Genomic DNA, 24,348 nt, shown 5'->3' with positions numbered 1-24,348 from the left:
ACAGCAATAAACTATCATGATGAGTGTGAAAGGTGTGGTCAATTACAAAGTGCTATCAGAATGTTGTCAGGACACTTAGGTTTAGAGAGGTTACTTACCTTAAGGTCACACAGCTACCAAGTGGCAGAAGAGAGGCTCAACTTGGAAGACACTGAAGTCTCTGGAATGTGTGTGTATGTGGCTGTGGTTATATGTATGTGAAGATCTCTCTTCCTCTAAGGATTTTAAAAAGGATCAAAAGAGAAAATGCATGTGAAAGAGTTACACAGGCTATCATGTGCAATGCCTGTATGAGTTACTCCTGGACTGAACTAAAGATTCCATGTCCCATCCACTTGTGGGGACCCAGGACTGGATGGCTGAGGGACTGAGAAGGATGGGTGGAAACGTGTCAATCTGTGATGCTGCTGTGGAGAGAATTAAGACCCTCTCCCACATCTGAATGAAAATTCCATACTTTGGGGGAAATCTGCCAGAGCTCTCCAACCTCTTAAAAACCCATTCCATTAACCAGCACACTTAGATGTTAGTATGTGACTAATATGTTTCTAATGTCAGCCACCAGTAAAATCTATAAAGACTAAATCTTACTCTCTTATGTTAAAAAAGATAGATTCCATAAAAGATGCTCTCATTCAACTTTGATTCTGGATGCTTACAATCCAGAGATGAACGCCTGTGTGTGTTATAAAACTAGCAGTGCCAGAGAATGGCAACATCCCAAACCAGAAGCCTCCAAAAAAACCCCAGCACCTTCTTAAAGGCAATGGGAAACTGGCAATGCTTCCTTAAACTTTCAAACTAATGCTCCAAACGCACATCCAGCAGTCCAAGAACACAAGCGAGTAAACTGGAATGTGGGATGACAAAGAGTCCTAGAGCGTCACTGTAAACAGCGGGGCGAAAGAATGCCGAGCAAATAGCAAATACTCAGTTTGACTCACTTACTGAGTCTGGAGGCTGGGATGTAAAGCCCAAAGAAGCCTAATGGTAGGAGGAAGAACTGCAGAGGACACTGCTATTTCTGTGGTGATAGCAAGTCATTTTAATGTTCTGCTTGTATTAAAAGGTATAAAACTGCTTTGGCCTTCTGTCTGAAGCTTAGTAGACCATCATGTCTTGAGTGAACACTGACAATTAGCTGAGGCCTTTCCCAGTTATGAGGCCTAGAGCATAGAAAATCATGGGGCTGAGCAGGCCAGACTGAGAAAAACTTTCCAAGGCAGGCTGAACAAGGGTGTGTCAACTTCACACACATTCAAGTAGCATTTAATAACTTTTATCAAATTGGCTTTAAAGTCTATATTGTTGTAATACAGAAGTGAGGGTGAGTGGGAGAGAACAATATAATGAAGTCAAGCCCAAGTCAGATGGAACAGGTTAAACATGAAGGTGAATTCAGAGTACTTTCCCTCAAACCCCACCCACACCCCTGCTGCTGTGCCTGAGTATGACCTGAATTCAGGACTGCAGCTTCTTCACAGCGGCTACAGAACAAGGTCTACCTAGAAAAAAAAAAAAAAAGAGGTCGTGCCCTAGTGCATCTGTAGCACTGGAAATGGCTTTCCTGTGGAGCCATTAGATTAGGAAGATAGGCATAGAGCTGGAGAGAAGTGTTCAGTTTGAACTTCCCTGAACACTCCCCTTGAAGGAAGACCCACAGTGGGTCTCCTTTCCTTTCAGCCCTCCTATAAAGACCCCTGGGGCCACAGAAGGCCCACATCTAGGCAGATGTAGCACTACTCTGTGCTAGACAGTAATCTGGAGAGGTCCCTGGTTGGAGCATCAGAGAAGACACAAGATACAATTTTCTTGACCAACATCTGCTTCTGGGCAGAAAGAAAATGAGCAGGCATATCTCCAGCTCTGATTAGAATCTTCTGAGAACCCCTTGGCTGAGGCTAGGGGAACAAACCTGGCCCTTGAACTCTTTTTCAGACAAGTGCAAAATGTCAAAATCAGGATCCCAACCCTTAGGATAAAAACCACAGGTGACACAAAAGCAGATATGGAGAAATATTTCAAGATTAAAAATAAATCATTGGCTGTGAAGGTATAAACAGTGTTCCCATGAACTAAACCCCAAATCCCAAAACTGTAGATTAAGAAAAATCCACACTTACTAAATCAAATCAAAAATTATATGCAGGTTTCAGGCAACACATGTCTTTGAGTTGAGACCCCAAGTTTGCTCTCTTCAACATATAAAGTCTGATTTTTCAGCCATAGAATGAGATCCCTTTCACTTGAGTCCAATATCAAATACTAAAACATTAAAATAATAAAATAGTAGAGCAAGTTCCTTATTACAGGAGAGTCCATGGGGCTGCTGATCAGATTTTGTTGATAGACAAGGTGCTTCAACACCAAGTGACAAGTTCCAAATGTGTGAGGGCGTAGAGGGAGAGAAAGCAAGAGAGAATTGTGTTCAGTTTATGCTGATGGACTAGCAGCTTAGGAGCTGGTATCTGTGAGGTTCTAACTGCCCAAATACAAACCTAACAGTAGCCTCCTGCCACTGGGCCAGATACTGAAGTTTTGGTGCTGGTCCTCTCTGCACATGATCCCAACATTCACATCGCGAACAGTTTCACTATGCTGCAATGGAACAGCAAATACCTCCCAGGTGGAACCTGGACACCCAAGGCAGCAGCAGTAATAAATATCTTGCATATGTGTCAAATTCAGTCCTCAAACAAAACCTTACATCTTAGTAAAGCCATCAGAAAGTACTAACAAAAATGGTATACTTTTTTTCCTACAATAGTGTTTAATCTCCATGCTGAGAATGTCCCATTTGACTTTTTTCCCTCTGCCCCTTAAAATTAGGTGACAAAGTAGAAATTCAGTCATGAAAATAAAAAGACATATATCAAATATACAGCATTCTGGTGTCACAGAACAGACAGAACTGTTCTAGACACTGTGGGGAAAAGATGGGCACTGAAGAAGTAAAAGTTCTATTTAGTGATCACTCACACTTGAACAATGCATTCGTCATTGAAGGAGGGTGAAGTGCAGGGGCAAGGGAGAGTGGCAGAGTTGTAATTCTCTGTAATGAGGGCTGGGAATATATACTCATGGATGGGAAATCTTAAGTAGCTATGTTTATTATTACTTTTTCCAGCAATTTTACAAGAGGCAGAAGTGTGACACTGAACTGAGTGAGACGAGCGTGTGGGTGGGTTGGCGAGGAGCCCTTCTCCTGACGCGGGCTGCCGGCTTGTCAAGGATCGGCTGGTTCCACTGCTGGGCCGTGTTTACTCTTTTGCTTCAAGGAAAAGCGTTTCTTGAGGGAACAGCTTTACCTCCAATAATGACTTATTTGGGTCCAGTTGAGTTACCTAAAATGAAGAACATATATTCAAAAGACTGAAACAAGCACCATTTTCTCTACATGGCACTCATTTTATCTACGCACATTGATTCTGAAACTACGCACTGGCATGAAGGGTCTTGCAGAATCTTATTGGATCTTCAAAATAACCTGCAAGGCAGGTGTTGTTATTCTCATTTAATCAGTGAGGAAACCAGGGCTCAGGAAGATCAAATCTTGTAGTTTAGTTTGGTGAAGGTACCTTGCCTCCTGCACAGCTCAGCCTGGCCAGCAGAACAGGGGACCTTAGGAAAGGTGCTGGTTAATGACTGACTGGTATTCCTAGAGACCTCTGCTTGGTTAACCCCTAATAGAGGGAATGGACTTTTCTGCTTGGTACAACTACAGCTAAGCCTTTGGGGCTGACCTTCCTGTTAAAACTACATTATAAACCGTAGAATGGCCATTCCACCATGCCCAACAATGAATATCTCCCCTGGTTAGGGGAGGCAAATCATAACCTTGTTAGTGGTATATTTAGTTTGAAAAAAAAAAAAAAGAGTCAATGTCATAATACAACTTTATATTTTAAGAATTAAAAAAAAATCACAATTTTGTAATATGAACTATTGTTAAGTCAAGCTAGACAAAATCTTGGCTCAATGGGATACATTAATCATATAGGGATCCTAAATTAGGTTTACGTCCTTTTAGACAAGGGGCAGGGATGGGACATGCAGATTTTCTGAATCAGTGAGTGAGAGAAGAAACAAAACTTTCCTGTTTATCAAAAGAGGTCAGGAATGTTTAAAAGTTGAGCAATACCGGTTTAGTGGAAAGGACGTAGGCTTTGGAATTAGAAAGACTAGTTTAAATTACAGCTGCATTGGCTATCAGCTTTGTGGCTTTGGAGTTAGTATCAATCTTACAGGACTGATGTGAGAATTAAATGAGAAAAAATATATACTTAACAAAGTGTCTTGCCCAGAACAGGTGTTCCATAATGGCTGCTGTGTGTGAGAACAACTGTAAAGATGGTGGACACACGGATAAATGAGCAGCTCCAAGTCTGTGTGATGGGAGGACAAGCCATCTCTAGTCAGGCCTGAAGCTGCTGCTCTGCTGCTCTGGGCCTGACTGCAGCACCGGAGGCAGGCAATCTTATCTTCTACTTAACTCAAGATGCTCCTAATAAGATGGTTTTGGTGTCTTCTTCCATGGAGAGGTGGGGGATACCGGGAAGGGGAGGCCCTGGAGGCCAAGGCCAAGTATCAAAGGCATGCTGGCAAGGGGAAGGGGGGTGAAAACTACCTTCAGCTGTATCTAGATGAAAGCCTGAGCGTATGACTCAGGAGGGTCATTAAAAAGACACATCTACCCCTGGAATCCTTTCTGCTTATAAGGAACTCAGAGCAAAGCACACTATATTTGTATCTCTTGGGTTGTGGGCAGATGGACAGGCAAGGAGTGGGAAGGGCCTAGCCTGCTGTCTATCTTCCAATGCACTGAGGGGCAAGCTGCTGGCAAATGTTTACCCACTTCCCCAATTAACGTACAATACTGCACTGGCTTCTGTCAACAAACAGCTACACTGCCTCTGTGTCCCACTCGTTGGCATTTTCTGCCCAGCTGCTTCTGATATTGTTCTTAATTAACATGCCAGAGCTCTTCCAGCATCTCCTACTTTGTTATTTGTGGCTTGTAAATATAATGTTTGCTGGGAGAAACGATCGTTGTAATAGTGTGCTAGGAAGCAAAAGAGGCAGGAAGGCTGAAGTATTAGGACTGAGTTGCACCGTGCTGGGCTTGTCATATGCAAGGTTAGAGATTCATAAACCACATCTAGTTTTCATATGAGAAAGTTGTGTCCAAGAAAAGTTAAGTGACTTTCCTCAGTCACTTTGAGTGGGAGAGCTGGAATTTGAGAAGGAAGAAACAAATTTCTTGAACGCCTACTATATCAGACACAACATATCCACACAACAACCATGCAAGACAGCAGATATGATTAAATTAAAGCTTAAAGTGGTTACCACTTGTTTATAGCCATATCTGTGTATACAGCACAGTGGTTAAAAAGAGTGAAGTAAACCCAAAGTCAAATCCTAGTTTTGTCACTACCTACCAATGTGACCTTGAAGAAATTATATAACCTGAGAGCCAGTTTCCTCACCTGTAAAATGGGAATCATAGTTTCTCCTTTATAAGCTGTTGTAATAGTTAGATGGAATAATGTTGGTGCAGCCTCTGGTACAGCGTCTAAGCCAGTATGCTTAGTAGGTTGTAGCCATAACTGACTGGGTAGGGACCCTGATCTTTCTAACTTCAAGGCTGCAGCTCTTTCACCAAAACCTCCTGGAACCCTGATCTATACCAGGATACCAGGCTATCTTTCTTCCCCAACGCCTAGCAAGAGTGCCCCCCTTTTTCTGATCAGGTAATGCCTCCATCTCTGGAGACCCCCGTCTACAGCTTCGGTGTAGCTGTGTCACCATTGGACTGCTTCGAAGCAAACATGGCTGTGCTGACTGCTCCCTCTGGTGCCCTAAAAATAAAATCAAGCATTTGTTTTCTTTGAAGGTCATTTTAGGTAAGAATTTCAAAGTGAGCAAGGACAATCTCTATGTCCATTCTTATTTGCCTGGCTTGGACAAACCCATTAAAGGAAACCATGGGGAATATAGGACATCATGTTTCTCCTCAGCAAGATGGTGGCCACACTGTGAAACCATCCTGCAGAGCTCTGCGTCCTGTTCAAGAAGGACATGGAGCATGCCAGGAGGGACCTCCTGCTTAGGGCGGAGCCTAAAAACTATGTTTTCCGAGATACAGCTAAAGAATGGGCGATATCTCCCTGGAGAGAGAGCATTGAGAAGAGGCGGTGGTGGTGCTGCTATATAGGTAGAGAGGGGGCTGTGCTAGCCCTCTTTGAATATCCAAAGGGCTGATAAGCAGAAGACAGTGCAGATGTGTTCTGTGCAGATCTGGTGAGCAGAGCTAGGGGTGATAAAATAAAATCATAGGGAAGCAGAACCCAGTTAGTCAGAAACAACTTTTTACAGACAGACGGCAGCTGCTGATGTGGCTACTACTGCTTCTCTACTTTTATCTTTCTACCTCCTCTCTCTGTTCTGTATTTTCTTGTTCTTCAGTCATCATCATAGCAGCAACTATCATTTATCGAGTGCCTACTATGTAGCTGGGAACCATGCTAGGTACTTATATACTTTTAATGTAGTGCCTTAGCTAGTCCTCACAACAGGTCAGTGAAATGGGCATAATTATTTCCATTTTACACCTGAAGATACCGTAGGTTATCTTGCCCAAGGCTGCAGATGGAATAAGGTTTCATACTCAGGTCTGAATCTAAAGCTGATGACATGATTGATTCTGACTAACATGTCAATAGGCTGTCTTGCAGAAATGGAGGGGTAGGGAAGGTGGAGTGAGTGAACGCTCTGCTGTTCCCAGAAGCACTCAAATAGGGGCTTACTTGCAGATGATTATTATAATAGCTAATGCTTATTGAGCATTTACTTTGTGCCAGGTATATGCCAAGCACTTTACTTTTATAAAATATAAAAGGTAGGTTATCTGAGGTAGGGAAAATTATTTTTATTTTACTTTATTTCAGTGGTTTTTGGGAGCAGGTGGTTTTTGGTTACATGAGTAAGTTCTTCACTGATAATTTCTAAGACTTTGGTGTACCTGTCACCCGGGGACTGTAAATTGTACCCAATGTATAGTGTTTTATTCCTTACTACCACCCCACAACCTTCCCCCTGAATCCCCAAAATCCATTATATCATTTTTATGCCTTTGTTTTGAGGTAGGGACGATTATTTTCCCATTAAGCCAAAATGCCAGTGGAGAAATTGAGCCCTGGGGGAGATTAAGTAACTTGTCCAAGGTCTCAGCGCTATTAAGGGCAGAGCCAGACTGTGAATCAAGGCAGTCCAGATTTGGAACCCACTACATTATATTGTCAGAGGTATTGCTCAGAGTAGGATCCACACAGAGAAAGAAGTTGGATGAGATGATTCTGAAGTTGTTCCTAGCCAAGCTTCTGGGATATAAAATCTTCACTTTAAGAATGGCAATAAGTCAAGAGTCAGGAAAGAAGTCCTGAAATGTTTATAAAATACGAATACAAAAACCCAATCTGAGCTTGTGTTGTGCCATTTACTTGGGACTTTACTGAATTATTGACTCTCTAAATCAACAAAGAAGCCCACCCTTTGGGACTCCTTGGGGGAGGAGGGTCATTCTCAGATAAGAGGTATCGCCTGACTTCGTCTATAGTTAGAAAAGGAATGTCAACCATCTTGACATTTTCTTCACTGTACTTAGAAAACCTAAATGGATATATTTTCTCATTAGCTTAATAATTTAGCAATCTGGCTTTGTGAAACATGTTTATATAACAAAAATGGTACAGGTGTTCTTTGCTAAACAGAGCTATTCCTTTCTAGATCAATTTTCTTAGCAGATTGAAATTTCATATACTGTTTCTATTACTTCCCTGGGCTTCGGCTCCTTTTCTAAAAAGCCTAACATTGCTGTTGAGAAAAATGTGAATCCATGTGACAGATTCTCATCCTAGGCCACACTGTGAATCCTGGAATGTTAGGGAGGGAATGCTCCTTAAATGCCAAATTGCCCAACCCCTTCATTTCATAGAAGGGCAATCTGAGGCTTAGAGAGGTCAAGTGACTTAGCCGAGGTCACACGGTTGAATAGGAGCAGATGCAGCACTCTACCCCTAGAGTTTCTGACTTCTGTTTTGGGGCTTTTACTAGTCACATCACTCTGCCTCTCGCTTTTTAGTACCTGAGCATAAATATAATACTACAGGATGAATATCAATAATATAAAAATCCAAAATGTTTCAAAATCCAAAACTTTTTGAGTGCTGACATCATGCTCAAAACAAATGCTCTTTGGAACATTTCAGATTTTGGATGTTCTGATTTGGGATGCTCAACCAGTAGGTAAATATTCCAAACTCTGAAAAAATCCAAAATCCAAAACATTTCTGGTCCCATGCACTTCGGATAAGGGATACTCAACCTGTACTACTAGGCTGGAAGTTACCTGAGGGCAGGAGCTGAGTAATACTAAAAAGATAGCAGCAGCAATACTTGTATAGCACTTCACAGTTTGTAAGATATTTACAGAAACAACTCACAATCGTGTGAGGAAGTTAGATCTTTTACATTTAATTTTGATGAGGTAATGCTTTTATTTTGAAATTGAATAAAATTAAGGATCTGGAATTAGTATGTTACTTTTAGAAAAAAATGCTAGGTTGGATTTTTTTTTCTTCTTTTTTTAATGTTCCTAATGCATTTTAACAGTTTATGGGGGAAATGCATTGCAGTAGTATTTGAAAATCAGCCCCACTCTGTAGATTAGGAAACAAGACCCAGAGGCTGGGTTTGTCTATGATCACACACGTAAGTGGTAGAGGCAGAACCAGAACCCAGGTCTTCCGTTTGTTCCCTAACAATTTTCATAGTAACTCCCTACCTCTTACAAGCGGCCTAAAAGGGTTCTTTCTCATTCCATGAGTTAAGACTTCAGGTTCAATATGTAGAGCTGGAAAACAATAAACCAGACAGATAGCAGCTGCTAACATGGCTGCTGGGTTTCTCAAAATGTATTACTGCTTTTAAAGTAACACTTGCATTTGAGAAAGTTCCAGCATCATAAAGGCAGACGTTACCAAATTTTATCTAGTATTTGTTTGCTTGTCTCTGGTGACCAGTAACCTTCATTCTCTAGACTGTGCTGGTAGCACTGTGAGCTGAGGGGGCCTGGCATATTCTGACTCCCAGAAGCAACCCTTTGCCACACTGGCAGAAAATCTGTAAGTCTCTTAGAGTCCACACAGAACAAACACCAGAACCTCATCCATTCTCATCTTACGCCTTACACCAGTGTCAAAGATTAGAATGTCCCATCCTCTATATTAGACACAGATAGAGCAAAATAAATTTCCCCAAGCTTAAGGAAATCCATCTCTTCAGTTATGGACTATGTACTTCAGAAGCCCTCTCCTCTCTGAATTCCTCTGTGCTGACTGCCAAGGCTGCACACTATCTAATGTTATCAGGATATAAAGGATCAGACTATACAGGTTCCAGTCTTGACTCTAGCAGTATGACTTTGGACAAGTAACTTTTCTTGACTAGGCTTTAATTTTTGCATTTTTTAGAAGTGTGAGGATGAGTCAATGGGGTAAATTGGATTGCAGTTGAGCTTTGGAAATATAATAAACACTTAAGTTCAAATCTCTTAGCAAGTCAGTAAGATGCTTACTTGTGCTCCAGTTTCCTTCTCCACTGGGTAGGTGAAAGGTTATTATAGGGATTGAAATAGCCATTAAGGGCCTGACACATGGAAGCTGTTATGATTCAGTACCTTCTTTATGTGTAAGTAGATGTCATCTGGGTGGTTTGAGTTCCCCAGTGGCTGGAAATGTTGAAGTGTGATCCCAGGGAGGGAAACCTGGTTGGATTCCCATTGCTATAACCTCCCAACTGTCTGATGATCATGGGCAAATTCAATGTTTACTCATAAAATTGAGACATGTTTTGCCTCCTAGAGTTGTTGTGAGGAGTCAATAATATAAAGCTTATAACTCCTATTGGGGGAAGCATTTATTTCACATTTATGCATCCACATGAAATGACTTCTGGATGTGTTCCCTATCTCCCACACAGTGGTGAGAACAAACTTATTTGCTTGGTGAATGTGGGAGAAGGATCTGAGCTCATCCCCTTCCTTTCCCTTTTCTGGAACCAACCTGCTCTCATGTTACAAAGTACGAGGGCCTACTGTGTCCAGCTGTACCATGAACTGGGTGGACAAGTCTGTCTAATTTATAGGCAAAAAATATATCGGCAAGCCCCTCGGCTGCTTAATCCCAAACAACAATCTCTGATCAACCTTTTTGGTAACAAAGATGATATTTTTATCACCACCTGAGTCCTATGTCTATCTTTCAATTGGTCTTATGTCTTTCAATTAGTCTTGAACTAGTTAAGTGAAAGAATATTATTTAATGGCCTCTAAAATCCCAAATACCTCAGAGCACTAAGCAAATACTTAAAAATTAGGTTTTGATGTAACATGATACAAGGGTCACAGCCCTTTTTTTCTCAAGGTCTGTTTGATCTTGATTAAAAGATGAGAAAATCAACTAGTCAGGGCATAAATCAATTTTAAAATACATTTCCCATCTGTAACATAAAGCCACAACAAAGATTATTCTTAAAGAGATGCTTCTTTAAAGCCAAGTTATTTGAACATAAAATGAATGTGCTACTAAACTTCCTTCTGAAGACCGCATACATAATATTATTTTACAGTTCTCAAAACACTTTCACTCTCAGCACTTTGGGAGGCCAAGACAGGTGGATCATGAGGTCAAGAGATCGAGACCATCCTGGCCAACATGGTGAAACCCCGTCTCTACTAAAAAAATACAAAAATTAGCTGGGCATGTGGTACGTGCCTATAGTCCCAGCTACTCGGGAGACTGAGGCAGGAGAATTGCTTGAATCCAGGAGGCTGAGGTTGCAGTGAGTCGAGATCACGCCACTGCACGCCCGCCTGGTGCCTGGCAAGAGAACGAGACTCTGTCTCAAAAAAGCAAAAAAAAAAAAAAAAAAAACAAAAAAACTTTCACATACATTATCTAAACCTTAAAGCTATCCTAATATTGGATTCATTTATCCTCAATTTTACAGATGAGAATACCAAAGCTCAAATAGGGACATTTCCTATGCACAGTCATACAACTAGAAATTGGCAGAGCTCAGATTTGAACACAGGTCCTTTCCTTTCAAATACTAAAGCCCTTTGTACTCTGAGGCATATTTATGGGCTGCATATGTAAGTTCCCAGATTATAGTGAAGCTGACCATATTTGCTTTTGATTTTGTTAAAAATTAGCATTTATTTTGAACTTGGGGGAAAACTTTTTTTTTTTGAGATGGGAGTCTCGTTCTGTCACCAAGCTGGAGTAAAGTGGTGTGATCTCGGCTCACTGTAACCTCTGCCTTCCGGGTTCAAACAATTCTCCTGCTTCAGCCTTCTGAGGAGCTGGGACTACAGGCACATACCACCATGCCCAGTTAAGTTTTTTATTTTTAGTAGAGATGGTGTTTCACCATGTTGGCCAGGATGGTCTCGATCTCTTGACCTTGCGATCTGCCCACCTTGGTCTCCCAAAGTGCTGGGATTAGAGGCATGAGCCACCACTCCTGTCCTAACTAATCTTTTTGGTACGATATGAGTAACCTATTCTATTAGTTACTCTATTAGGAAAACATGCTATTAAAAATCAGAAGCTTAATAAGTAATTATTATTATCATCACTATAAAAAGTTACTATGGCTGGGTGCAGTGGCTCATGCCTATAATCCCAGCACTTTGGGAGGCTGAGGCAGGCAGATCACCTGAGGTCAGGAGTTTGAGACCAGCATGGCCACCATGGTGAAACACCATCTCTACTAAAGGTACAAAAATTAGTTGTGCATGGTGGTGCATGCCTGTAGTCCCAGCTACTCAGGAGGCTGAGGCAAGAGAATTGCTTGAACCCGGAGGCAGAGGTTGCAGTGAGCTGAGATCATACCACTGTATTCCAGCCTGGGTGACAGAACAAGATTCCGTCCCTCTCGTCCCCGCACCCGCCCCCCCCACAAAAAAAGCAAGCTACCATTCATTTGGTATTTTGTAAGTGCTAGGCACTATGCTAGTTGTTCTATATATCAGCTAATTAAATGGTCACAACAATTCTATGAAATAAGTACTCCTATTATTTCGATTTTACAGATGAATTCTCTGAGGTCAAAAATGGTTCAGAGACTTGCTCAAGATTACACAGTTAGGAAAGCGAAGGCCAGAACTGCACCCTGGTTTGTGAGCTTCCAGCCTACATCCAATGCATTACCCTTCACTGCCTCTCAACTTCTGACCTACTTCTAAACAGGAGACAGTTAATATGACTAACTGCCTTTCCCTTGGGCATAAAAAAAGCTACACTCTGCAGCTGTGTCATGGCTCATGTCCCTAATGGGCTTTGTTATTCCACAAGAGGAACTCAAGTTTGCTACTGTCAACTTAGTCCTAACAGCTAATCATCTATTTTCTTTACACACCTTTTGATGAGCTAGGAATCCCTAAAGAAAGCAGATACACCCACAAAGTATCAGAGGGGGAACTTAGGGGAATTGCTGGGCATATGCTGAGTCAGGGTATAAAAAAGCTTTGGTAACGATAAAGTCCTTTGCAAACATAGGGATTGCTATTAATAATAATAATTATTATTATAAACAACTATGAGAACAATGCCAGTTGTAGCTCTTAGCAATTTCTTCTCTACCTTTGCTGCAGGTAGTAACACTCCCCAAAATGACATTAGGCCCCCCAATCTGGAAGGGTCCCACTATGAGACCACTCTATGGTTTATCTCAGCTTCCGGTGCAGTTGCTAGGCCAGTCTGTCTCCCTGGACCACAGGAAAGAAGTGGCACTGGGGTGAGGGTTTCCAGGAAACAGTGACAGATGCTCCTCTCTTCATTACTGAATTGTGACAGATCAATTGGGGTGCTAGAGAGAGGCTGGTGGGTTTCTGTGACTGCAAAGAATAGGTGTCAAGGACATTTTCCTTCTTTGATGACTTTTTTAAGGTGGGAAAGAGAATGAAAGAAAAATTAAAGGAAGAACAAAGGGAGAGAAGATTAAATAGAGGAATAGAAATTGTGTCTTGCAGGCTGCCCTGTTTGTTCTTTGTTTTATTACACTATAATAATGGTAACAAGAGCTAACATTTATTGGGAGCTTACTAGGTGCTAACTGTGCTAAGTGCTTTTCTAAGCACTACTGCAATTCTATGAGGGAGGTATGTTACCTCCACTTTAAAAATAAAGACAAGAGGCTCAGAGAGATTATATAACCTGCCCAAGACTGCACAGGCAGGAAGGGGCAGAGCAAGGATTTAAAACTAGATGTGACTTCAAAGTCTGTGTTCTTAGCCACCACACTAGATTATTTTAGTACTGTAGTTACGTACTAGACTATTTATTCTAAGTCCCTTGCTTGGGAAGACTGTACCCTTCAAGTAGCTGAAGCGCCTATCTCCCCAATAACAGAGTGTATTATTACCTTAGGCAATTGGGCAAATTTTACTCATTCAGATATTACAGAGCTAGTAATTGTTAGAACTGGATGGGTCTTTAGAAGTCATCTCTGTAGCATATGGGGACAGAAAAGCCCAGTGAGTGGAAAGACCTTGCCCAAATTTACTCAGCATTCATGGCAAATCTGGATTCTTCATTCCTAGCCCATGCCTTTAGATGGACTGTTTATTGAAGACACCAACTCTAAGTATTATAATGTTAAAATGGCCTCAAATTTGGCACACTGTCAGGGACACCCTGGACACCAAACAAGAGATGTAACCTCCTTGTATTGGTATCCCTAATAGTGGCTTTGGTCACTATACTATTAAATGACAATATAAGTGGGGAAGGCCCAGAGGGAATCTAATAAGAATGGAATGGGGAAGAAAAAGCCTCCTTAGTCTAAAAAAGGGAGATAATCCAAGTCTTCAGAATGAGAATAAAGACCATAAAATGAATATAAAAATAATGAGAACAGGCACATTTCCCCATCCTGGAAAGTCCTGGAATCTGGAAGACACATTTCAAGTAAATAAAAGGAAGTCCTGCTTTACAGAACAATTTGCAAGCTCATTGTCCCTGAAAGCATAAACTGGATACAGGCAAATTCATGAGTGAAGATTCTGTAGTGTGGCAAGACAAACCTAACGCAGATCAGTCCCAGCAGTGTGCCCAGCTTACAGGTATGCTAAGACACTATTCTTCTCAAACCTTGGGACAGCCAGGATCCTCAGAGCTGGGTTGCTTCCGCCTCTGAGCAGCCTAGTATAGCTCCCCAAGTGAGGCACACAAATACCATTTTCAATGTGTGTGGTGACTTGTAAAAGGCTGGGAATCACTGAGTCAGGGGACATGCCCCACTTTCAGAGGCCAATACCATGGAAGCAGCCAGGTCCTTGTATAAAAGGTTGGTCCACAACGCTAAACACTGTGTTTGGAACAAGACATTAAGAGACAATTGAAAGGGGAGACACTTGTTTTCTGGTTAGGTTTAAAACTGTTAGCTCAGCTTAAAAGCCTTTTGAGAGATCCTGATTGTTAGCCTTGGAGTTTCGCTACTAGGCATGGATTAAGTGCTAATTAGAGAAGCAATAAAAAAAAAAAGCACTGGAGGCTTTTTAAATTCTAGCACTGCATGTGTGCTCTTGAGTAAGTCATTTAACCTCTTACCATAAGATAAGATCCAAAATCTCTAAGTTGGTGACAACATCACCCAACACCACACGGTCTCTTAATAGACCATGTCCCTCTGGGTCTATCTCCTTCACACTTCCACTCGTGAGACAGTTAAGCAAAACGTCTGATCCTGTCCTGTTCCTTCTTAAAGTTCTTAAATGATTCCTTGCCAAAACAGGATAGTCCCTTTTTGTTTTGGCCTCATTTTCCCAGTTTGTCCACGGGTAGTGTTTCAGAGAAGGCTCCCAGCAGGCCTTCAGTGAAAGACATGGCTGGAAAGACAGTTTGGACACAGATCATTAAGAGCTCAAATATCTTATTAGGTATCATTTAAACTTCTGAAAAAAAATCTTTTCTCCTTGGCTTCAGAGAGATCTGGAGTGGTGGGCTAGATGCGCTCCTCAGGCCGAGTGGGCTAGGGAGAAAGTGAGCATTTTGAATGAACTTTAATATCCAAGCAGGGCCATGTGAGCTGGTGTGTGCATTGCTCTGCACGCAAACACCACTCAAGAGCTGGAGCTTTGAACAGGAGTTAAAAGAGTTTAGTTCCTAACGACATACAAAAGACTTGCCGGTGTGATTTATTCTGATGTATTTACTTATCCAATTACCAAAACAGCAGGAGATCATTAAATTTTCTAGTTACCAGATGCAGCACGTTCAATATCTTAAATGTTACCAAGGCTCTCTCTGAGCTATTTTGATAGTACATTTCATCTACCCAAAAGCTTATAAAACTGGAAGGCAAGAATCACGAACAGAGCAGGTGTTTTCTTTGAAGGCTGGTCCAGCAAGCAGCCTGTACAATACCAAACCTATACCAAAAATTCCCAAACTCCTGGGCTTAAGTAAAATTACCATGACGAGAAAGAAAAGTATTTAGGAAGAGAGGATGCTAAGAAAGTGGTACTTGAAGGAGGCTGGAGATACGCATTTTACCTGGCCAGCCTTTTTTTCATGCTTATTCCCTATCAGTTTAATTGCCATATCCACAAACGGTCAGGGGCTCAGAGCGGGTGAGGAGAGTCAGGGAACTGCAAACCTGCCTCCTGACCTTTGCATGCTGCTCTGATTACCTATGTGCTCTAGGACAAGACATTTTTCATCCTGAGTTTCCTTGTCTGTTAAACAAGGATGTTGATATTTGCTGTACCACTGTATGGACCTGCTATGAGCATCATCACAGCTTGTCATATTAACAACATTTTAGAAGTGGAAAATATTTTCTCTCAAAAAATACATCAAGTAAGTGAAATCTGGGTCTAAATTTTCGAGCGGGTGGTAGTGGCTTGGCCCCAATGTTTCTAACTATGCTGATCTCTAAATATTATCCTCTCATAGACCCTATGCTCCAGACAATTAGAGCAGTTTGCTATTCCTCAAATATGTCTGTCTTGTGCTTTTCCTCCCTGAACCTTTGCCATGTTGTTTCCTCCACCTAGACTGTCCTCTCTCTCCAGTTCTACCTGTCCTGTCCCAACCTATATATCCTTCAAGGCTCAGCCCAGATGCTACTTTCTCCATAAAACCAGGCCTGAGTGACGGAGCCTAAATTAATCTATTTCTCCTATTTCTGTAACAGAATTAATCATAGCTGGCATCATTCACTAGGCCATAGGCTCATGGAACACAGTGACCATATATGTTCATTGTGGTATCTCCCTCACATGCCTATCCCATTGTCCTGCATGTGGTCAATCCATGTTTACTGAACTAATACCTTTATTTCACCTTAGGATTCTTAGACAAGGCGGTTGCCAAGGTCTGCTGGCTGACTCAAGTTCAGTGTTTAAAGTGGAATGCAGGTACTAGCAATGCCAACCCTGTCTTTTGCTAAAACAGCATTCTTATCCTTTGACCAGGCAAGAGATCCTAGAGGATCTAGCTCAAGGGATCAGCTACAGTCGCACACTGAATTATCTGCTGTGCCTTTTGATTATTTGTTTATGAGTCTGTCTCTCCAGTCAGGATGAATTCTGAGGACACATAAGAGATTTTACTGGCTCCCTATCCCCAGGTCCTAACATACTGCTGGAAACAGTAAGTTCACTTCATGTTTGCTGAAAGACTGACCTACTGAATGACTGAATGGAAACTCGCCACTCCTCCCTCAGACCTCTTCCCCCAGCCTCATTCCTACAGCAGGCAGACTCCATTGGTGATACCATCAGCAGGACATCCCAGCAGGACCCTTGGCTCTGGAAGCTCTCTGGCCTTAGCTTCTGTCAGTTCTGCTGCACAGACACGGGCTGACAATAAGTCTGCATCAGTTGCCCTTTCAGAAGGGACAGACTTTTCCTTGTCTATTTAAACTGCTGTTGGAATTGGCTAATTAGAAGGATTTAAAAAATCTTAATATTCTAAACAGAGAAAACTGGTTCTGAATTATTAAGCAACATTTTCAATGCATTTGAATAACCTTAAGTGACTCAGCTGCCACCTGATCCTAAGCTCTAGCTCAGATAAATAAATGTGAAATATTGTCAAAGCCTTGGCTAATAGGAGCCTCCAGCTACAGTAAATAAAAGCTTAAGTCCCCACAAACTGCCTGTGACAGAGACATTGTCATATAAAAGGAAAGAAGATGATCTTAAATAAAGCCAGTAGGACCAGGAAGCCAATGGTTTTGTTCTAGTTTTCAGAAGAGAGTTGTCAATGGCGCATGTATTATCAACATCCAGGTCATTTAATCATAGAATCACATAATATCAGAGCTGAAAGAAAATTAAGAAAACATAATGTCTTCATATTTTAGATAAAGAAAAAAAAGACCCAGAAACATATGTACCTTGCTTGATTTAGAAGAATTTAAATTTTGCACTAGCTTAGTTCTCATCCCACTGAACTACACATTCTTCTCACCTTTTCTTTTTTGATTAAAAAAAATTTGGAGGCCAGGTGCAGTGGCTTATGCCTGTAATCCCAGCACTTTGGTAGGCTGAGGTGGGTGGATGACTTGAGGTCAGGAGTTCAAGACCAGCCTGGCCAACATGGTAAAACCCCCACTCTACTAAAAATACAAAAATTAGCCAGGCAGTATATGGCATGCACCTGTAATCCCAGCTACTTGGGAGGCTGAGGTAGGAGAATAGCTTGAGTCTGGGCGGCGGAGGTTGAAGTGAGCTGAGATTGCACCGCCACACTCCAGTCTGGGTGACAGAGTGAGACCCTGTTTCAAAAAAATTTCTTTTTTTAGAGATGAGGTTTCGCTATATTGCCTAGGCTAGAGTGCAGTGACCTATTCAGGCTCAATTACAGTGTACTACAGCTTGGAACTCCTGGCTCAAGTTATCCTCCTGCCTCAGCCTCCTGAGTAGCAGGGACCGAAGAATGTGCCACCCACATTCTTCTAAGAATGTCTTGCTGGAGATGTCAAAATCAGAGGATAACAACTGGCTATAAAAACACATCTGAACATTTTTATCAGATGGGTCACTTCTGCTGTTTGAGTTCTAGAAACTCCATGCTTCTGCCATGCCCTCTCCCCGAAACCTGGGAGTTTTACTTCCAAGACCATGTAAGAAAGTAATAAGGGGAGGGTGAGAAAGAAACCAGGAATGTCACTATAATGCGGCCCCCCTCACTTGCCTGTCCTCAAGCCATGAAGATATCATGAATTTCTGACTGGTGAGATGGAAAATATAAAACCAACCAACCAGCCAAACAAAAACAGTACATGCATGAATAGCTGGGAACGTTTTATTTCTTCTCATTTATTTACTAAAGAAGTATTTCCTGAATGTTTACTACATGTAAGAAGCCATGCTAGGTACTGGATTACAACAGTAAACAAGACACTATTTCTGCTCTCAGGAGTATACAGTCTAGGGCAGAATGCTGACAAGAAAATAATTTAGAACACTGAAATTCAGAAAAGTAAAAGGCCACAATAGGGAAAAAGGCACCAGGAAAGCAAATGCCTGACTCAGTCCTAGGGTGTCAATTAGTTCCACATTTCTCTTTCCTCCTTGTCTCAAACTTCATGCATATAATTCTTTTTTGTTTGTTTAAAAAATGTGTATCTTACCTTCACTTTGTGACTCTGTAAACTTAAATCAGCCATTTCTGCTTTTGGTTTTCCTAAGCCTTGGGCAAATTACTTTCCACCTCTACATCTCAGTTGTTTCATCCAGAAAATAGGACTTTTTCTAGTTTTCACAGTAAAGAAAGCATGCATGAGGAAGGCCTGTTCACACAAGGTCTTACATAAAGCCAATTAGAGGAAGGAAAGTGAAAAAAACTAGAAACAGCAAAAGAATCTTCAGGTTTGGGATTCAGCCAAACCTGAAGATTCAGATTTTGACATTAAACCTGAATCCTTGAGGTCCTGGTTCTGGACGAAGAGCAGGATATGGTTTTGATGAAGCAGGCTGGGGCTGGGGCTACAGTTGGCACTGCGGTGAGGTCCTGGGGATTTTGGCATGTTGATGCATGTGCTAATGCACTCTAGAACTCCAGTAATGGCTTTGAAAATTACAAAAATGTCTAGAAAAGGTTAATCTGCACCATATACATTTGCAGGTGATTGTGTTTACAATGGTGTTACTATACAGACTTTAAGTGAGCAAAGTGTGCCTGCGAAAGCACCTAGAATACTGAGTACAGAACTAATGATTTTTAATTTATGGCTAGATAGAATCAGATTAAATTGTATGTACAGCCTTCAAAAGTTTATTTAATTTCTTGGTCAGGTGTGGTGGCCTGTAATCCCACCACTTTGGGAGGCTGAGGCAGGCAGACTGCTTGAGGTCAGGAATTTGAGACCAGCTTGGACAATGTGGTAAAACCCCATCTCTACAAAAATTGCAAAAATTATCCGGACATGGTGGTGTGCACTTGTAGTACCAGCCACTGGGGAGGCTGAGATTGCTGCAATTGCACCACTATACTCCAGCCTGGGTGACCGGGTAACAGAGTGAGATTCTGTCTCAAAAAAAAAGAAAGAAAAGAAAAAGAGTTTATTTGATTTCTGATATAACAATTTTGAATGGTATAGTGATTATGATCACCTTATAACATTAAATTCTGCAGAAGAGTAAATAATTTTGAAAAGGTTATCAGCCATGTGTGGTGGCTCATGCCTATGATCCCAGCACTTTGGAAGGCCAAGGCGGGTGGGTCACCTGAGGTCAGGAGTTCGAGACCAGCCTGGACAACATGGAGAAACCCTGTCTCTACAAAAAAATACAAAATTAGCTGGGCATGGTGATGCATGCCTGTAATCCCAGCTACTTGGGAGGCTGAGGCAGGAGAATTGCTTGAACCTGGGAGGAAAAGGCTGCAGTGAGCTGAGATTGAGCCAATGCACTCCAGCCTGGGCAACAAGGGTGAAACTGTTTCTCAAATAATAATAATAATAATAACAATTTTGAAAAGGTTTAAGCATATCAATATACATTAACAGTAATAACACTGAATTTTATGTTTAGCATAGTATGGTGAAAGGACCTGGGTTTTGAGAATCAAGTACTGATATTGACACTTACTGGGCAATATTGAGAAATTTAAACTTTCTGAGCTTCTGTGTTCTTATCTGTAAAATGGAGACAATATCTGTCTTTCAGGGAACTAATACCTAACATACAATAGACACAAAAAGAAACGGCTAAATTCATTGCCATCGCTCCCCACCATTCCAAGACCTTTGTGAGTAAGTCAGAAAGTGGTAAAGGCGATATTTTAGGCTCTGAATTCCACTCAGCTCGACTGAAATGGCTGTAATAACCTCAAACATATCTAAAAAATTCCTTTGTGAACTCCTTTGATCTCGTCAGAAGCATACAGTGATTGGTTTTCACATATAATAAATACCCCTGGTTCCCTCAATATCTCTGTGGGTTAGCAATGCTTTCCTCTTTTTGCCATCAATTTCATCATAATAGCTTAGAAATGCTAAGCATTTACTATGCTAGTGCTTTATGCAGATCACTTCATTTCATTTTTACAACAGTCCTATAAATTAGGTACTATCATTATCCTTATCCTACAGATGAGGAAACTGAGCTACCTAGAGGCTAAGTAATTTACCCACGATCAAACACCTAGGAAATGGTAAAGATGAGATTTAGTCTGGGACTCCAGAACTCAGTCTCCCTCACCCTCCTTTTTTTTTTTTTTTTTTTTTTTGAGACAGGGTCTTGCTCTGCCACCCAGGCTGGAATGCAGTGGCACCATTACGGCTGACGACGGCCTCAACCTTCCAAGCTCAAGTGATCCTCCTGCTTCAGCCTCCTGAGTAGGTGGGACTACAGGTATGTGCCACCACACCTAAGTTTTCTGATTTTCAGTAGAGATGATGTCTTGCTACGTTGCTCAGGCTGGTCTTAAACTTTTGAGCTCAAGTAATCCTTCCAACTTGGCCTTCCAAAGTGCTGGGATTATAGGTGTGAGCCACCATGCCTGGCCCAGAATTCAGTTTTTAAACTATTATCCAATATAGTCTCTCTATGGCTTATCTACAGGTCTGCTCCAGTCACTGCCAGGGGCATTTTCTGGTGCTGAGCCATCCTCAGGTTAATTCTGTATTCTCTGCTAGAAAGCACTACTCAGACTTTTCTCCTGGCTCCTCAGACTCAACAAATCCCAAAGTGAACCTGCCTCTCAATCTATCTTCCTTGATTTTTGCCTATGGTACTATACCATCTTTTTAGTCATCAGGCTGGGGACCTCTAAGTCACCTCTGAAAACTCCTTCTTCCTAGCCTCCCCCAACCTTGACATAGCCAGACAATCATTAAATCCCATTGATTCTTCCTTGTTCCTGATTCTGCTGCCTACTCTTCATCCCAAATTGCTGCCATCTTAGTACTGTCTCCCACAGCCTGTTTACTTTTCTGCCGTAATAGTCCTATCTGGCCTCCTTTTCCCAGACTTTCACTACTTTAATCCTTCCTAATCAGAATAATCAACAGTGTTGAGACAGTGGGGAAAAGGCCGAAATATAGAATAAAAAGATCTAGGTGAAGCTATTGTTCTGCAACTTAGCTATGTCAATTTGTTTTTTTTTTTTTTTTTTCATTTTGAATGTTTTTGTTTATTAGCTATGTCAATTTGTATAAGCCACTTGGCAGCTCTAAGTTTAAATCCTTCATCTTTAATATAGAGCCTAATACCTACCAACAAACTAGCATTAGAAATGGTTTTATGAGGGCAGGAATTCTGTCCTCTATTAGTGGATGTATATGTAGTAAAAACTTCTGTGGAGCGCTATACATAGAATATACTCATTCTTCTATGTATAGTTTTTCATAGAATTATTCACTACCATATCTCCAATGTCTTGTGCCTAACAGGTGCTCAAAAATATCTGTTGGATTAATGCATAGAAAACTCTTCCATATTTTTTCATCTCTTATTTTATTTCCTTTTATACCTGACTTCACAGCCTAAATTCCTATCACAGAAAACTGTGCAATTCCCTAAACATGTCATGCTGGTTTATATTCCTATGGTTTGGTTCACATTTCTTCTGCTTGGCAAATGCCCATTCCTTTCTTTTTTTCTAAATGTCTTTTTTTGCAGTATATTTAGTGTCATGTTTTTCACATTTGTGTGCTTTTTGTTAGTGATTTTGCTGTTTAAAATGGTCCGCAATCACAGTGCTGAAGCACTGTCTGGTGTTCCTAAGTGAAGGAGGGCTGTGATATGCCTCATGGAAAAAAATATGTGTGTTAGATAAGCTTCATTCAGGTATGAGTCTTAGGACTGTTAGCTATCAATTCAATGTTGAATCAACAGTATATATTAGTATGTCTTTATATATGTATATATGTGTATGTATAGGGGTGTGTGCGTGTGTGTGTGTGTGTGTGTGTGTGTATATACTGTATACAAACTGTAGCCTCAACCTCCCAGGCTCAAGTGATCCTCCCACCTCACTCCCAAGTATCTGGGACTACAGGATGCACCACCATGCCGTTAACTTTTTTTTTTTTTTTTTTAGTAGAGAAAGAGTCTCACTATGTTGCCCAGGCTGGTCTAGAATTCCTGGGCTCTAGCCATCCTCTTGTCTTGGCCTCCCAAAGTGCTGGGATTACTGGCATGAGCCACAGTACCTGGCCTAAGTAAAGTATCTCTAAACAGAAACACAAATAACATACATAACAAAGTTATGTATTTAGTGGTTGATGAAAATATGACCAGAGGCTCACAAGAACTTAACCCTGTATTTCCCCTAGGAACAGTGGTTGAGTATTCACTAATTCAGTGTTTGTGGCAATATTATACAACATAACTACTGTGAATAATGGGAATCAACCGTATTTCCCAGTTCTAAAACTAACAGCTCCCCACAGCCTATAGAATAATATTCTAATTTCTTAACCTCAGGTGTATTATTACAGTATATACTGCTGATAGAAGACTTTTTGTTCAGCCAAATCTGTGTATTTTTCATGTTGTATCTAGCTTGGCAGTATGTGCCACAAGCCTGCCAGGGTGATCTTCTCCTGTTGTATCTGTCCTGCCAGACTTGGTTGGCCCTTACAGAAAAGACCATCTTGTAATTATCATCACATCCTTCAAAGTGTATACCTTTCATTCATTCATCTATCCATCTACCTGCCCACAACTCAGTGAGCCTCTGCTCTGTACTAGGCTTGTGTAGGTCCTGTGCCAGAAACTAGGGGTACAAAGGCAAATAAGACAGTACTACTGCCCTAAATGAGCTTATACAGAGCAGTTTCTGGAGGGCCCTGACATAAATGAGGTAAAAATCTTTAAGAGGAAATATGCCTGTCTCTCCTACTAGAAAAAACCATAAACTAATTCAGGAATATTTCCAATTAGAAAAGAAATCTGCTGGTTTGGTCAAACAGAAGATAGATGTTAAACTCTAGATATTTCTACTTGAACTTCACTCTCAACCTTTTGTTATTAGGCGTGTAAGGCACATTGTCTGATATCTTTACTTGAAAACTGGTAGTTTCCAAACAGTTAATATTCGACAAAGATTCTTTGTCTTCTTGAAACCAAAACATTTAAAAAAAAAAAAAAAAAGAGAGAGAGAGAGAGATAGGAAGGAAGGAATGGGGTTAGGAGAAAAATAATTACCATTACACCAGCTACACTATTAGATTCTTACCCTGTGTTGAATATATACGTATATAAAACTTGGGAGGTTGTGCTTGGTTTTCCCTGGGCTTTGCCCATGTACCTTTTCTCCTTGCTGATTTTATTTTGTATCCTTTTGCTCTAAGAATTCATATGCTGAGTCCTGTGAATCTTCCTAGGAAATCATATATATAAGAATGAAACATTTTATATTGATTTTTTAATGCTCACTATAAGCCTTTGAAATAGGTATTTCTACTTCTATTTTAACAAAAAATTAAGTAACCTAAGATCACTCAGTGAAGAGTTGATCCATTTGACTCCACAACCTGCATGTGTTCTTGTTTCAGTCTACAATGCCTATGAAATGTGACTGAGGAGAGGTAGTGTTAAATACATCATCCTTATAGTGTTGACCTATATTTGTTTATAGTAACAAGCAAGAAAAATAAATAACAACTCTTCCCTTTTCTAAGGAGCCAATTTGAAGAAGTACTCTCCCTAGGCAGTGAGGGAAAGTGGCTGCAGGCTCAAGGACAACTGTCGGGGTTCGGAGCAGACCATTATAGAATGTGGGGCAAGTTTGCATTGAATATGTTGATACTCTACAAATTAGG

General features: G+C 41.0%; 1 protein-coding gene across 2 annotated transcripts in view; it reads right to left on the bottom strand.

Moving 5' to 3' along the window:
• Window positions 1-3,083: 3,083 nt before the first annotated feature.
• FAF1 (Fas associated factor 1) overlaps window positions 3,084-24,348 on the bottom strand; it is a 527,910-nt gene continuing 506,645 nt past the window's right edge. Inside the window, exon 19 of one of the 2 annotated variants that reach the window (XM_032297137.1) lies at window positions 3,084-3,344. In XM_032297137.1, coding sequence (XP_032153028.1) covers window positions 3,261-3,344 — 84 coding nt within the window. In that variant the 3' untranslated portion in view covers window positions 3,084-3,260. The remainder of the gene's footprint in view (window positions 3,345-24,348) is intronic. The other variant, XM_032297138.1, reaches the window with a different exon arrangement.

This window comes from Sapajus apella, unplaced genomic scaffold (genome assembly GCF_009761245.1).
Source record: "Sapajus apella isolate SASKATOON/1434 unplaced genomic scaffold, GSC_monkey_1.0 scaffold36, whole genome shotgun sequence".
NCBI lineage: Eukaryota > Metazoa > Chordata > Mammalia > Primates > Cebidae > Sapajus > Sapajus apella.
This window is presented reverse-complemented; position numbering and strand designations above follow the sequence as displayed.